Raw genomic sequence first — 13,348 nt, 5'->3', positions numbered from 1 at the left:
AGACGGCCCAGGATAGGAGTTTGCTCAGGCTCAAGTCAGAGGCCAAATGGGCCCAGAGGGTTTCAGGTCTTGCAATGGGCCTTTTTTGGATTGTTACAAATAATTTTAGAATTTTATTTATGGTGGCCATTTGCAACCCACCAATAATGGATGGATACTGGAGGCGGCATTCCATCCAATTAACTTTGCTAAGTGTTTCTAAAGTTATATTTCAAAAATGATTTGGAATTCCAAAGTTTGATGGACTGGTTTATGTGAGTAGGGATTATTGTCATTAATATTTCTGAAGTGATAATAATATCAGTTGAGCTCACATAAAATTATTCAAATTTGTACGATTGTAAATTTTTTTATCATTACTCTTTCAAATATTTGAATCAAGTAGGCCTAATATAAATGGAACAATTTTAAACATTTCTCTTTTCTTTCTCTAATTTTTTTTGTTTATTTATTAAAAGGACATACCACCAACCTTTTGATAAGCCGTATCATTTATGTGCGCGTACAAATAGAAGGTAAAGATCACTCCACGTACACAAGATATGATCCTTACAAATAAAGTGGACCCTGCTTCACGAGGACATGATCCAAGGGTTTAACATTTCAAACTCCAATTAAATGTTATATCATGCATGAGTATGTGTGTGTATATATATATAACTATATAATTAAAACAATTACTTGTAGAAGTAAACTTAAGAAAGGGTTAGTGGGTGGTATCCATAAAGAACTCAGGAGTCAGAACACAGGGTAGTACTGTAAGATGGAGTGAGAATTAAGGGTGAGGGCTTGCATGGAACGTTTGTCTAGAATCTGTAAAAGAGAAAGTCAAAAATGACTTAAAGACAAGGGACTTCGAATCCTTTTATTCATTTATGTGTGTGTGCTAACCGTGTATATCTATATAAATATTGCAGTACGTATTGAGTCATGAACTGGTAAAGAAAGGGAAAGGGTCTCGCAATTCAGGAGATCGAGATCCAAATAAAGATCGAAATGGCGCCACTGGGATTGCCTCCAGGTTTTAGGTTTCATCCCACCGAGGAAGAGCTTGTGAATTACTATCTCAAGAGAAAAATTCATGGACAAGAGATTGAACTCGACATCATTCCCGAGGTTGATCTCTACAAATGTGAGCCTTGGGAGTTAGCAGGTTAATTCATTTCTACCTTATATTTTCATTCTCCATATATACACACACACACACACTATCATTACATTCATTCTCGTTTAAGACTCAATTTAACATGAATTTCTCGTCCACCAAACACCCTCTTTCTCTCTCTGTATCATGTCTTTACGCATGGTCTTTAATTTTTTCTACCTAGCATGCAGGAATAGTACCGTAGGATCAAATGTTACTCGTCTATAGGGAATTAATCTATATATCTCTTAGGCTGTGAGTTTTTTTTTTTTTTTTTTCCTTGGTTACTCTTTTTTTGTGCTGTTACAAACTTGCAAATAAATTCCTGAATTTAGCAATTATATTTACGTTTGGTCAAATTAAGAACAAATTATAATATTGTCAACTTAATTAATTTTGGTTGCTGCAGAGAAATCGTTTTTGCCTAGTAGAGATCCAGAGTGGTACTTCTTTGGACCACGGGATCGAAAGTATCCGAATGGGTTCAGAACGAATAGAGCAACTCGAGCTGGGTACTGGAAATCGACCGGGAAGGATCGGAAGGTAACGTCCCAGAATCGACCCATTGGTATGAAGAAGACACTGGTTTATTACAGAGGAAGAGCTCCTCAGGGTATTAGGACGGATTGGGTAATGCATGAATATCGTCTCCATGACAATGAATGCGATCATGACACTGCTGGAATTCAGGTAGTTCGTATAATGAACATGACCACAAACATATTTAACACTACATAAATAAGATACCACATTGGTAAATATACATATATATATATATATACATATATATATATATGTTTGCATGTATATATAACTGCTACAATTTGTATAGATTGTTATGAATGCATAAATGAGTTTTGTCTCACAAAAAACTAGTCCTTTCGGGTATGGAACCAATCCTTCCTTTGTCCCACATTAGAGTGTGTGGGTGGTGGCATGCTTAATTCACAATTTCATACAATTCATTATTATCACAGTCATCATCATCATTTGTATCATTTCAACTGTTTTTTTATTACTTTACATATATATATATATTTTTTTTGCATACAAAAAATTTTATTGGAACATTGATACATAAGTAATAGAATGCTTGGAGTATTTCTTGATAAAATTATCTTGTCAATATCGATATAAATGACATTTTCCTCATGATATAGTCAGAATCCTGAATGTAAAATTATATACATATATATATATATATATTAATTTTTGGTTACTCAAAACATTTTTTTTTTAAAACTCAAAACAATTTGATTTATGGACTAGTGAACATGAAAATGGGGTTGATGGTGAGGAGAGGAAGGGAACGTGGGAAGTAGTATTGCATGACTTACTTGCATGGAAAGTTTGGCCTTTGTTATTCCTCTTAGAGGTCTTTTTATCTTTCTTTAGGGCATATTTGTGTGTTACTAATTAATAAATTATATATATAAAAAAAAGTCCTGACATATTCGTTGCTTGTATTGATTGGTATAGATCTCTTACATGATGACAAAGCTTTGGCTTCACTTTGTCTTTTAATTCCCTAATGAGACAAAACCACTTTATATCACCCCCTATGATTGAAATTGAATAAATATCTTCGCCACCCTATCCTCACTTTCTTTAGTATTACTGGATATTTTAACCAAATCTTCTTTATTTTATTTTAATATTCTGATCTAAACTTGTAGACTCTACCACTAATTAAATCCCTTATATACATTAATTAAAATAATATAGGCTAAGCCCAAAAGCAGCTCTCATCTCACTTTCACAGTGTAAGAATCTGTCGGTCACTTTTCACTTTATTCCAAACACCATAATGAGACAATGAATGGGATACTATATTTTACATGAATGATCTGTAAATTTAATTTTAGCCGTCACACAACAGTGCCATTGCCATAATACATGTTTCGAACATAAAATCTCTATAATACCCTTCTTTATTTACGTGAAGAGTAACTGTAATGTTTTTCACGTACAGGATTTGTATGCATTGTGTCGTGTGTTCAAGAAAAATGGAGTCTGCACTGAAATAGAAGAACAAGGGCAATGTAGCTCGGCGTTAATCAATAATAATCCTCATAGCATCATGATGAGTACCGATTACGAGACCATGTCGCCGGATGTTCCTTTGGCATCGTCCTCGTGCATCGACGAAGAAGATAAAGATGATTCATGGATGCAGTTCATCACAGAGGAGGCATGGTGTTCTTCCAACGTTTCCATGGGTAACGAAGAGGTCTCGCAAGGGACGTTCACAAATTAAACAGAAATTAGAGGATGGATGGTCATTAACAGAAATTTTTCATACAAATAAGACAAAATGTTTCAAAGAATTACAAATTTTTTGCTTTCTATACCATATATAGATCATGCATCTCTAATTGTACTTAGTTTGCTTAATTATCCCCATTATTATGGCTATGGCTTCTGTAAAAGCCAGTCAATATGCGGCTAAAGTATTTAGGTTTATACCTCTTTATATTTTGAGGTTACTGTGGATTCTAATTGTGGAATAAGGCCGGGGCATAAATATTGTTTTCTTTTTTTGGGTGGAGGTTGGGGTTACTTCTCTGGTGTGAATTCATTTTTATATTGGTGTTGAATTATGCTTGAATGAAGGTACGATGTTATTTGAGTAAATGTCGAAGTTGTCTCGAGAAACATTGTTGTTGAAAGTTTTTTATTAAACAAAACTGTAAATATATTGGAAGCATTAAATTGATGCCGTAAAATTGAAATCGGGAAAAATTCAATTTATGTACATTCAAACACATCATCTATCATGAACTTAACCCTATGTTAACTAATACCTAATCCGAGGGGAAAAGGAGTGTACCCAAATAATATCCGAGGGGAAACGGAGTGTACCCAAATAGTAGACGCAAATGAAGTAATAGGCCATTACGAGTCTGAATCCTCTGCTATACAGTCTGTAATCCCCTTTCTGTAGTAGTATTATATACTTTTCAACACATTACGTCATTATAGCTGCTTTTTCATTTCAACATGTTACAAGCTGGAAAAAAAAAAGAAAAAAAGAAAAGAAAAGTAGATGTATATTAAAAATAGATGTAATGGTGTTAAAAATTACCGCAGCACCAAAATTTACAACAGAAGATCTGTAATTATATCTTTTTTTCAACAACTGTCACTGCTAATCCTACGCATATGAACCATAGGGCCGGTTCCAGACTATCCAATTCTAATACACTGCATGGACAGACTTATCGAAAAAATATATACACTGCATGGACACAACATACAATTAGTAATAAATAAACATCCTTGCGCAGCTGCGCTTATAGTCCATATAAAAAAGTAAAATATAATATATAGTAATAGCAATAAAAATCACCAAATAATGTTACAAGCATTGTGCCCTCAGTGATTTGGGAGAGAAACACGAGCTGATGTTCAACATGTTACACGATAAAGTGAGAGATGACTATGTCACAGAATCCAGCAGACACACTGGTCCATCTCTTTCAGATTTGGCCACTTTGTCTTGATCACTTGGGTTAAATACTTAATAGTGTACGGTTAAAGGAACGGCAAAATTTTTGCTTAGGTTAAAAGCATTATCTTAAACCTTCCACCGCTCAAACTCTGCGGAGCTTAACATGAATGAACTGGCATTCCGATGCCCGCCGCCTCCAAATTCCTGAAAGTAATTCACAGTGCAATTCAACTTCGTTTTAAATTTACTTATTGGGAAACAAAATCATGAGCAAAACAGGGAAGCAAGAATAACCTGTGAGATGGGTGTTGTGTCTTCGCTTTTCACACTTCTGAGGCTTATTTTCAACAATTGATCATTTTGAAGCTCAGGAACTCTATATACAACGGCTCCAATGCCCCTAAAAGAATCAAAAGAAACAATAAAAAATAATAGAAACTAAGAATAAGACAAATGAAGGTCCAGCATGGGTTTGTGCAATGTATCTGATGAAGGTCCATGTGCATTTTCTAAGAATTCAAGATGATTTTTCTAAGAAGGGGAGCAAATCAGTGGAAAAGACGAGTAAAACGGAAATAAACGGTGAACTGCAGCTTTAAAGCCTCAATAAAATTTCAACAAGCAGTAAATTTTAGACAAAACATACACAATGAACAAAGATAATGTCCGCTAACCCAAACAACATACGAACAGTGGACAGAGAACCCCTTTCTGGAAAGTGGATGGTTACTGTCATATTTGATGCCCATATCAATGCATCTCTTCATCCTACCAGTTAACCAAAGTACTTGAACAAACCATACAATATATGATAGTGGATAAAATAAAGTTGGGTATGATACAAATGAGTTTCCAATTGGGGGTAAAATCGTTGGAACCTACTCATCAGTATGTGTCACAGTCTTATTTTTTTTCTCACAAGCCTGTGGCAATCTGCCCAAACAGGACTACTTAGATACGTCCATATAATGCCCAAAGTTGAAAAATGGAGCAACCGAAACTGGGTATTGGAGTTTCCGTTGAATTATATCAAACCTCTTTGGTTGTTAGATAGAACCTGTTCCGTGTCCAACACACATTGTTCAGGGACATGGGTATGGGTTTATATGTCCGACGGTTTTGGTTGGACATTTCCCTAAAAAAATATGTCAAATAATTCAATTTTATCATATTATTGCTTCAAAATGAGTAAAATGCCTATATTGAATACAATGTGTGGGTACCTACATTTCGAGTCCACGTGGCAAATGTCACATCATCAACAATGGCCCTCACAGCTCGGTCAAGCGGTCACGAGCTACACTACATTAGTAGCGATGGCCCACATAACCTGGTCAACGGTCAGAGTTACCACGGCATCAACATACTTCGAGCAGAAGAACGAAGACCTGAGTTGGGAGCAGGACTCAGGATTACCTGGGATCTAAGAAGGTTTTGGTTTGGTGGCTGAAGTCCAGGGTTCGTCGAGTCGACACTCGGCCTGACTTGTAGAGAGAGAAATACTATTTTGACTCCCGAACATTTAACCCCATCTTATTTAACATTACTTTATAATTATTTGAGAAATTAATCTCTTTTAATTATTTTATTAATGGACCCATACATGATGTCATTGATGACATCACCCATTCTCACTTGGCCTCTAAAAGGACATACCTAAGGCCAAGAAGTGGGTAGACACAAGAGAAAGGAAAATTCCTCCAAGACATTGAGAGCTCCAAGTCTATTTCTCAGATGGGTGGTCTTCACAACCCTTAAGATGGATCAAGGGAGTCGATGGTTTTTGTACACTGCCATCCCCTCTCTCTCTCTCTCGTTTGCTTGAGCTTCCACCTCTCTCAATCTACCTCGGATTCCATCATGTTGCAAGAATTACCTCACCATTTGTTACTTTGTTATGATTTGGAACCCACCTAAAAACCAGGTACCTACACTATGTTATTTTGACATTAGCTTACTAAGAAAATAAAATAAAAATATTAAATAATATGAATATTTATCAGTGTCCATGTATCTTTTTGCTTGGGATTTGACACGTCCGATGTGTGGGTACTTTTACCCCCACCCAACACACGTACCCGAATCCATGTAACATATAGAGGCTCAGCAATTAGCGAGTTACTTGCCACAATTCCTCTAATCATTATGGTAACCAAACACCTATCTATCGATTAGGTGCTGAGATTAGTCAAGTCAGCATTTGTAAATTTCCAACTTAAATACCCAATTGGCACCCAGTTCTCAACCCATAAAAAATAAACAGAGAATCAACAGTGAAGGAAACCTGAAATGCAGTTGTCCTCCAATTAACCAATATTATATATGGTGTGTTTGTGTGCACACATTTCAAACTGGCTTTGTTTTTCACTAAAAATTCAAAACCAATTTAATAAAAATGTGAACAGTTATCTTGCAATGCAATATAAATCCAATCCTCATAAGTAAAACAAATCAAACAAGAATGTAATAAATTCCAAAACTGTCTGAGTCATACACAGATACAAGGCAAACCAGATAAATGATGTTTCAAGGAATCATACAAGGAAAAAAAATCAAGATATGATATTTATACACTAATTGTGCTGGCACTCATGTTATAGATTCTTTATGTGCTTTCAAAATTGTCATTTTGTTAGTAGATCCTAAAGTTGACATTCAATAAATGATTGACATATACTGAGAAATGCTCAGATTCATCCTGCTGAGTTGAGTCTAAAACCGGTAGTGTGAAAGTATCATCTCTACCAGAGTTCTTGACATTTATAAGTAGAAGTCAAATGAACCACAGGTCCCTTGGCTGGAATTGAATACTGGGGCAAAAGCGCACAAGTAGGCTGGACTTTGTCGGCTGTTGACCTAGACAATAGGTGATGGAGCAACTGCTAGATGTTTAGCTAAAGATTATACAACCATATCATTATCTAAAGCAGAACCCTCTGTCATGAAAAAAAGGGGTGTACCTTCAGAGAAGGTAACATTAGCATTTGTAACCACAAGGAGTAAGAAACTCGAAGAGGAGACAACTTGACAAGACAAGGAGTAACAAACTGGACAAAACATAAACAAACAAAAACTGCAAGGTGGCTCAAAGAATGGAAGTTGCAGGGACATTGTAGAATAAGGAATTCGACTGTTAAGAAGAGACGAGGGCATCCAATTAATAAGATTACATGCACTCAGAAAATCATCAGTCCAGAATTACTTAGAAACGTGCATCTATAGCGCTTGAATTCTAGAGTACCTCTAACATGCTCAAATACATTATAAGATCTTATATTACTAATAGAACAGCCAAATTGGGTCTCAACTTCTTTATAGAACTGAAGACTTTTAAGAATGACCTCTAATTAAAAACAATCAGTTTATCATTGAATAATCATCTACAACCGACACATAATAAGAGAACCTATATTTATACCCAGATGGATCCCTATATCAACATGTACCAACTCAAAAGGATCAGAATCAGATGATTCTAATACCATGTTAGACATCCACTTTCCCAAAATTTTAAGCTGTTAAGAAATGAACCCGACTATGCAAATCAAGATCTCCCCAAGCTTTAGCCAAAGTTGAAATATTGTCATATTAAAAGCAAAAATGCTGCATCATCTAATTCAGTTAAGTGACCAACGACAGATGTTTATGCCACAACCTTGCTATATCAACCCTCAGTTTACACTTTACATGATAGTCTAATTTTTTTTTTCCCAAATTATTATTGTTTAGAATTCCAGTGCAATATAATAAAGTAGCATAGCATGGCAGCAACTTAGACAAGCTGGTTCAAATGAGAGACAAAGCATGAATTCAACAAACCTCAACTTCATGCTGTGGCTTTTATTAGCTAACTGGTGTCCAAGCTCACTCCTCAGCTCAGAGACAGAATCTGCATAAACAGCCTATAGGTAGGAGATTGGAATTAAAAAATCATTGTTTTCTAATTTATTATAAGCAACAAGAAATTAGGAAGTCAACAAATTCAAAACGCGTATAATACTCAAAGGATGGTGTAAGAGGAAAATAGCTTTACATTTTATACTAGCTTTGGGAAGAAACCAAAACATTTCCCAACCTTCATACCACTTCTTGGTCACCGACACTCTGAAAGGGGCTGATGATGAATTTGATGATGAACAAATAGAAGTATATTTTGCAAGGTGGATTACCATAAATATTTCAATTAAGTGAAAGAAATAGATAATCAACTTGAGGATAAAGTGAAAACGAGGAAAATCTATATTTACGAAAGCCCGGACATAGATATTAAGCTACGCAATCAACAAACTGTTTTCCTGGGGCATGTTTTAACATTTATTATTCATTCCCTGAAGGCAATCATCAACTTCCAAACTCAATTTCTCAAAACCCAAATGGAATGTCAAGTCTCTAGGTTTTTAATTTCTCGATCCCACAAAACAAATAGTTGCCTAGGTTTTACACACACACACACACACACACACAATAGGAACCTACTTTAATTGCCTAAAGTATCTTTGTTAAATATATCAACATTGCTGGGTCTATGAAATGATTTCAAGAAGAGGAGGTGGCAGAGGAAAAATAAAAAAGGAAGAAGTGAAAATAGAATGAGTTCAGAACTGTAGGGTTCTAATACCATCTACCACATCTCTATTGAGAGTCGTGCGCATGTAAGAGCCCAGTGGACTCACATATGTGATTAGAAACCTAGAGCGGATTGAACTCTTCTTCTTTTTGAATGTGTTTTAAACTTTAAAGGTTGCTAATAAACAATTCACGTAATCATTCACCACGCATAATCAACAATCAAGGAATTTAAGTAAAATAAAGCAGCGCAATAAAAATAACAATATAAAGAGATACCAAGAGTCACATGAAAACCTACAATGAAGAAAAAATACAGACATCGTCCTGATACCAACCAGTGTACAATTCCAATTTCATATTTAATTATCCTTTACAGCTTTTGTTGTCTTACAAATATATGGTAGAACACAAATGTTGTTTTCTTGCTCAAAGCTGCATTGGATCATCATTTCTCAGCATACATACAAGCAAGGGACAGTTGTCCATCTGCTTCTTTCAAGACTTTTGAAAAACCATAGTTGTTCAAAATCAGGATCACTTGGACATGAAAGAGAGTGAGAGAGAGAGAGAGAGAGAGAGAGATTCAATTTGTGGAGTCAGTATTAAAGATGAGAATATACTTGAAAATCCAAAATGGTAACTACATCCAAGGTGAGTTAAGCGGTAAGAACAGAGAACATTAGAACTTACAAAATCTTTTGTAAAGGATGAATCTAAATTCAAAATTGTTATAGAATTAGAATGTCAAAATTTTGTGAAAAATATTAATTTAAACAGCTATCAACTACTGCTGCTACTACCAATGGTAATAATAATATTGTTCTTTCTTTTAAATTGGATATGTCGAGCAAGAAGGCAATGATTATTTATTTTCATAGACCCTTGTTTTACAATTGAAACCCCCTTTTTCCATCTAATGTGTTCAAACTACTTTGAGTGAAATCATTCGATTTATTGATAATTCATCATTTTTCTCATGTTTGTGGTATTGCCATTATAAACTCGGATTCTTCCATGAGAATGCCAACAATCTTACAAGGTTTGAGTAAGAAGTATAGAGTTGCAGCTCTGACGTGGAAGTTCCCGCCAATACAGAAGTCAGAAGTATAATTTTATGAAATGTTTATAAAAATATTCATTTTCTCAAAGTCCTTTGTTGTATTTCACTTCCTCTCTTATATAAAAGCAACAAACTACCATAAATCTAGCTTGTGCTTGAATCACACATCACTACTTAAAATTTAAAAGGCTTACAAGACCAATAATTGATGACAGAAACAGAGTTTCATAAGCTAACATGAAGTATTTTTAGTAAATTCACAAGAATAGGTAGACTTTATACTAAATTGTTTCTAAATAGTACATGGATAACTTACCCATGTAGCAATGTGGACACCACTCAACCAAAACTGTAATGTTTATATTATGAAAGCACTATACAAAAAATGGTAACTTGCAAATTTACCAGGCAACGTCCAAATGCTCCGCCACCCAATGCAATGACATATGACTGCTCAAGGACCTCATTTATTAGTTTCTGCTTGCGTGATATGCTCGCCATGCCCTGATTGATGATAGACTCGAGATCTAAAGAAAGCAACTGCAAAATTTTATGGCATTATCCGAAGTAACAAAGCATTAGAAACTAGCATAAAAGCAAGGAAAAAAATTTGTAGTTATGTGCCATGATTATAGTCATTTTAGTGCAGCATCAATATAATTATATCCTTTATTGCATCTCTTTGATATATCTGTGACACAAACAAATATTTAAATATTATTAAAAATAAAGATGTGTAATAATAAACCTCAATTTATGACACCAGGGCGGGATTAAACTCACCAATTTGTTAACTACTTAACATGAATGACATAATCAAATCTCCTGCCTCCCAGAAAGAGAGGTTTGGGGTTCATGTCCCAATCGGGATGCAGTTTCTGTTTGGGGTACTTATCAGAAGGAAGGCAGGAGATATGTATGTGGTGCAGTCCACTTTAATAATGAATATTTTATGGGTATGAATTTCACTTTATAGAACTAAAATGGGAAAAGGAAACGAAACCAAAGGTGTCGTAGCATGGTGATAAAGTGTTGTAGTCATATATTGCTCGAACTGAGGGCTGATCTAACTCTCTTACTAATACAGCTGCAGCATCCCCGCCCTGCCCCAGGGGCGTCCCAAACTACAAACAAAAGCAACCACCACCAGTCCTCTGACCAAACTCTTTTTAAGTCCCTTGTTGGCACCTGGATCTTTGAAAATATGGTACCCAAATGTCCATTCACAAAATTAATCTGGGTCTTACAAAGGTTTGGGGTAAGTAATGATTCTTGTCAGCAATGCTCAATACAATTTCTCAGATTCAAATCTATTGCCTTTTGTTTCTATATATTTCAATTCTCGACGAACATAAGAGTCTGTCATTTCACACCAGTCAATTAACTATGTGTGTCTGCCAACATTAAGCAAGACAAAAAACTATAATTATTGTGAGATATGCGTCAAAAAACTTTGATGAATCCTAATGTAGATATTTAAAAGAGCAGAATCATGGAATGTGCATTCAAATTTGTGCCTCCAAGTGTCGTGTCCAGCAGAGGACATAAATTCTTTGCAGTCTAAAAACTTTCTTCAATAATGATAAACGTGTCTAGTCTATCTTCATAGTTCCGTTTAGCTTAATAACTTCGATGAAACATCAGACTTCGCATAACAATTATTTATACGAAAAAAAAATCGAAGGCAAATGAGATTTCAATAGCCTGCGTCTGTTGTAGTCTTTTAAAAGAATGTCTTCACCAACAAAAAGAGCAATAAACATCCAAATGATTACCTGCTGAAACAAGGAGGGATTCAATCTGACGTTGTACTCGATGTTCAAGTCCTTAAAACCGCCACTGAAAGCTTTGCTATTATGAAGCCGCCACCTCCACAGGTCTCCGTCTTCAATGTAATCAAAGAGCCGCCTAGCACGTTCAAATTCACGAACTGCCAACTCACATGGATCACCAACATTAACATTCCCCATTGCCATGATCTTTTCCTTGAAAAAATCATAAGCAATTGTAGCCCCACTCCTCTCCATATCTATCACCCTGATCACATTCTCGGCTACCGAAGTATTGTCCCCCAAATTCTCAAGTGCAGTTTTGTGATGATCAAGTACCACCACGCTGCAGAGTAAAGAACCAACAGATGCAATCATGTATATGTGTTTATTGTCCCCATACACAAACACACACTGTATGTTTCTTTATGCTATTGGACCCCAAACTATCAAGTGCAATTTTGTGATGGTCTAATCTAGTACCATCGTGATCAAGCTACAGGGTAAAAGAACGAATGTGTGTGAAATTGTGTGCAAACGCGCGTGCATATACACCCATGTATATGTACATGTATATATGTTTCTTGACGCTTCAATGGGAATAATACACACCAAAAGAGGGGATGGGAAGAGACTGAACCAGACCTGTGAACTTTTGAAGAGAGATTCTGAACGAAACCAGCGGGTCCGACAAAATCTAAGAGGTAAACATCATCAATTTCGTTTAGAGGAAGATCTTCAGCCCTGAAAATTACAATTGATCAAAGAAGATAATTACATTAACAAACACACAGACACACACGGATATACGTATATATAACACACAGACGCACATATAGAGACATAGAGACCTGAGAGGAGAATATACGGTATTGGGGAAAAATAAGGGCGAAGTGGATGTGGAAGAGAAGTAAAGGTGAGCGGCCAAAGCGGCGAAGGCGCCGTCGGGGCAGGGATAGTGGTAGAGTACTGCCGCTCTCTTCGTTTCCATTAGAAGACGACCGAACAACTCCGCCGACGTTTTCACCGTCATCGTCATCGTCATTTTTCGTGCCTGTATAGTGTAAACATGGGCCAAATACAAATATGGGTTGGAGTTGGGTTTACATGGGCCAAGCCCAAAAGGGTCCAACCTATGTAAGAATTGACAATTCTTACCTCTATCACACTTGATAGGAGGATGTAAAAATAATCATTTCGGTCCACAGACTATTTTATTTATTATTATTATTATTTTTAGGCATGATTTAGAAGTTAGAGGTGAGAATGCTATTCTTACTTCTTTTTAGTCACAAATGATGGAGGGATGTACAAATAATCATTTGGGCTCACAAACTAAATTTAATATGATTAAT

At 35.7% G+C, this 13,348-nt stretch overlaps 2 protein-coding genes across 3 annotated transcripts; one reads left to right on the top strand and one right to left on the bottom strand.

Annotated features, from left to right (window-relative positions):
• Positions 1 to 935: 935 nt before the first annotated feature.
• LOC132293649 (NAC domain-containing protein 54-like) lies at positions 936 to 3,703 on the top strand. 2 transcript variants are annotated; one of them, XM_059791202.1, is made up of 3 exons: positions 936 to 1,153; positions 1,554 to 1,834; positions 3,117 to 3,703. In XM_059791202.1, the coding sequence occupies exons 1-3, from the start codon at positions 997 to 999 to the stop codon at positions 3,399 to 3,401; spliced, it is 723 nt and encodes a 240-aa protein (XP_059647185.1). In that variant the 5' UTR covers positions 936 to 996; the 3' UTR covers positions 3,402 to 3,703. The 2 variants fall into 2 exon arrangements, with proteins under 2 accessions (XP_059647185.1, XP_059647184.1); XM_059791201.1 differs by having other exon boundaries at positions 1,554 to 1,837.
• Positions 3,704 to 4,389: 686 nt separating this feature from the next.
• Positions 4,390 to 13,137, bottom strand: LOC132293648 (uncharacterized). The gene is made up of 7 exons (XM_059791200.1): positions 12,845 to 13,137; positions 12,639 to 12,737; positions 12,000 to 12,339; positions 10,630 to 10,764; positions 8,415 to 8,497; positions 4,890 to 4,995; positions 4,390 to 4,799 (listed from the first exon to the last, which is right to left on the bottom strand). The coding sequence occupies exons 1-7, from the start codon at positions 13,036 to 13,038 to the stop codon at positions 4,722 to 4,724; spliced, it is 1,035 nt and encodes a 344-aa protein (XP_059647183.1). The 5' UTR covers positions 13,039 to 13,137; the 3' UTR covers positions 4,390 to 4,721.
• Between the last annotated feature and the right edge of the window lie 211 nt (positions 13,138 to 13,348).

Source organism: Cornus florida, unplaced genomic scaffold (genome assembly GCF_030987335.1).
Source record: "Cornus florida cultivar Cherokee Brave unplaced genomic scaffold, ASM3098733v1 CherokeeBrave_3.0.0_Hap2_Chr02, whole genome shotgun sequence".
In the NCBI taxonomy this organism is placed as follows: Eukaryota; Viridiplantae; Streptophyta; class Magnoliopsida; order Cornales; family Cornaceae; genus Cornus; species Cornus florida.
Note: the sequence above shows the minus strand (reverse complement) of the source record. Positions and strands in the feature narration are given on the sequence as shown.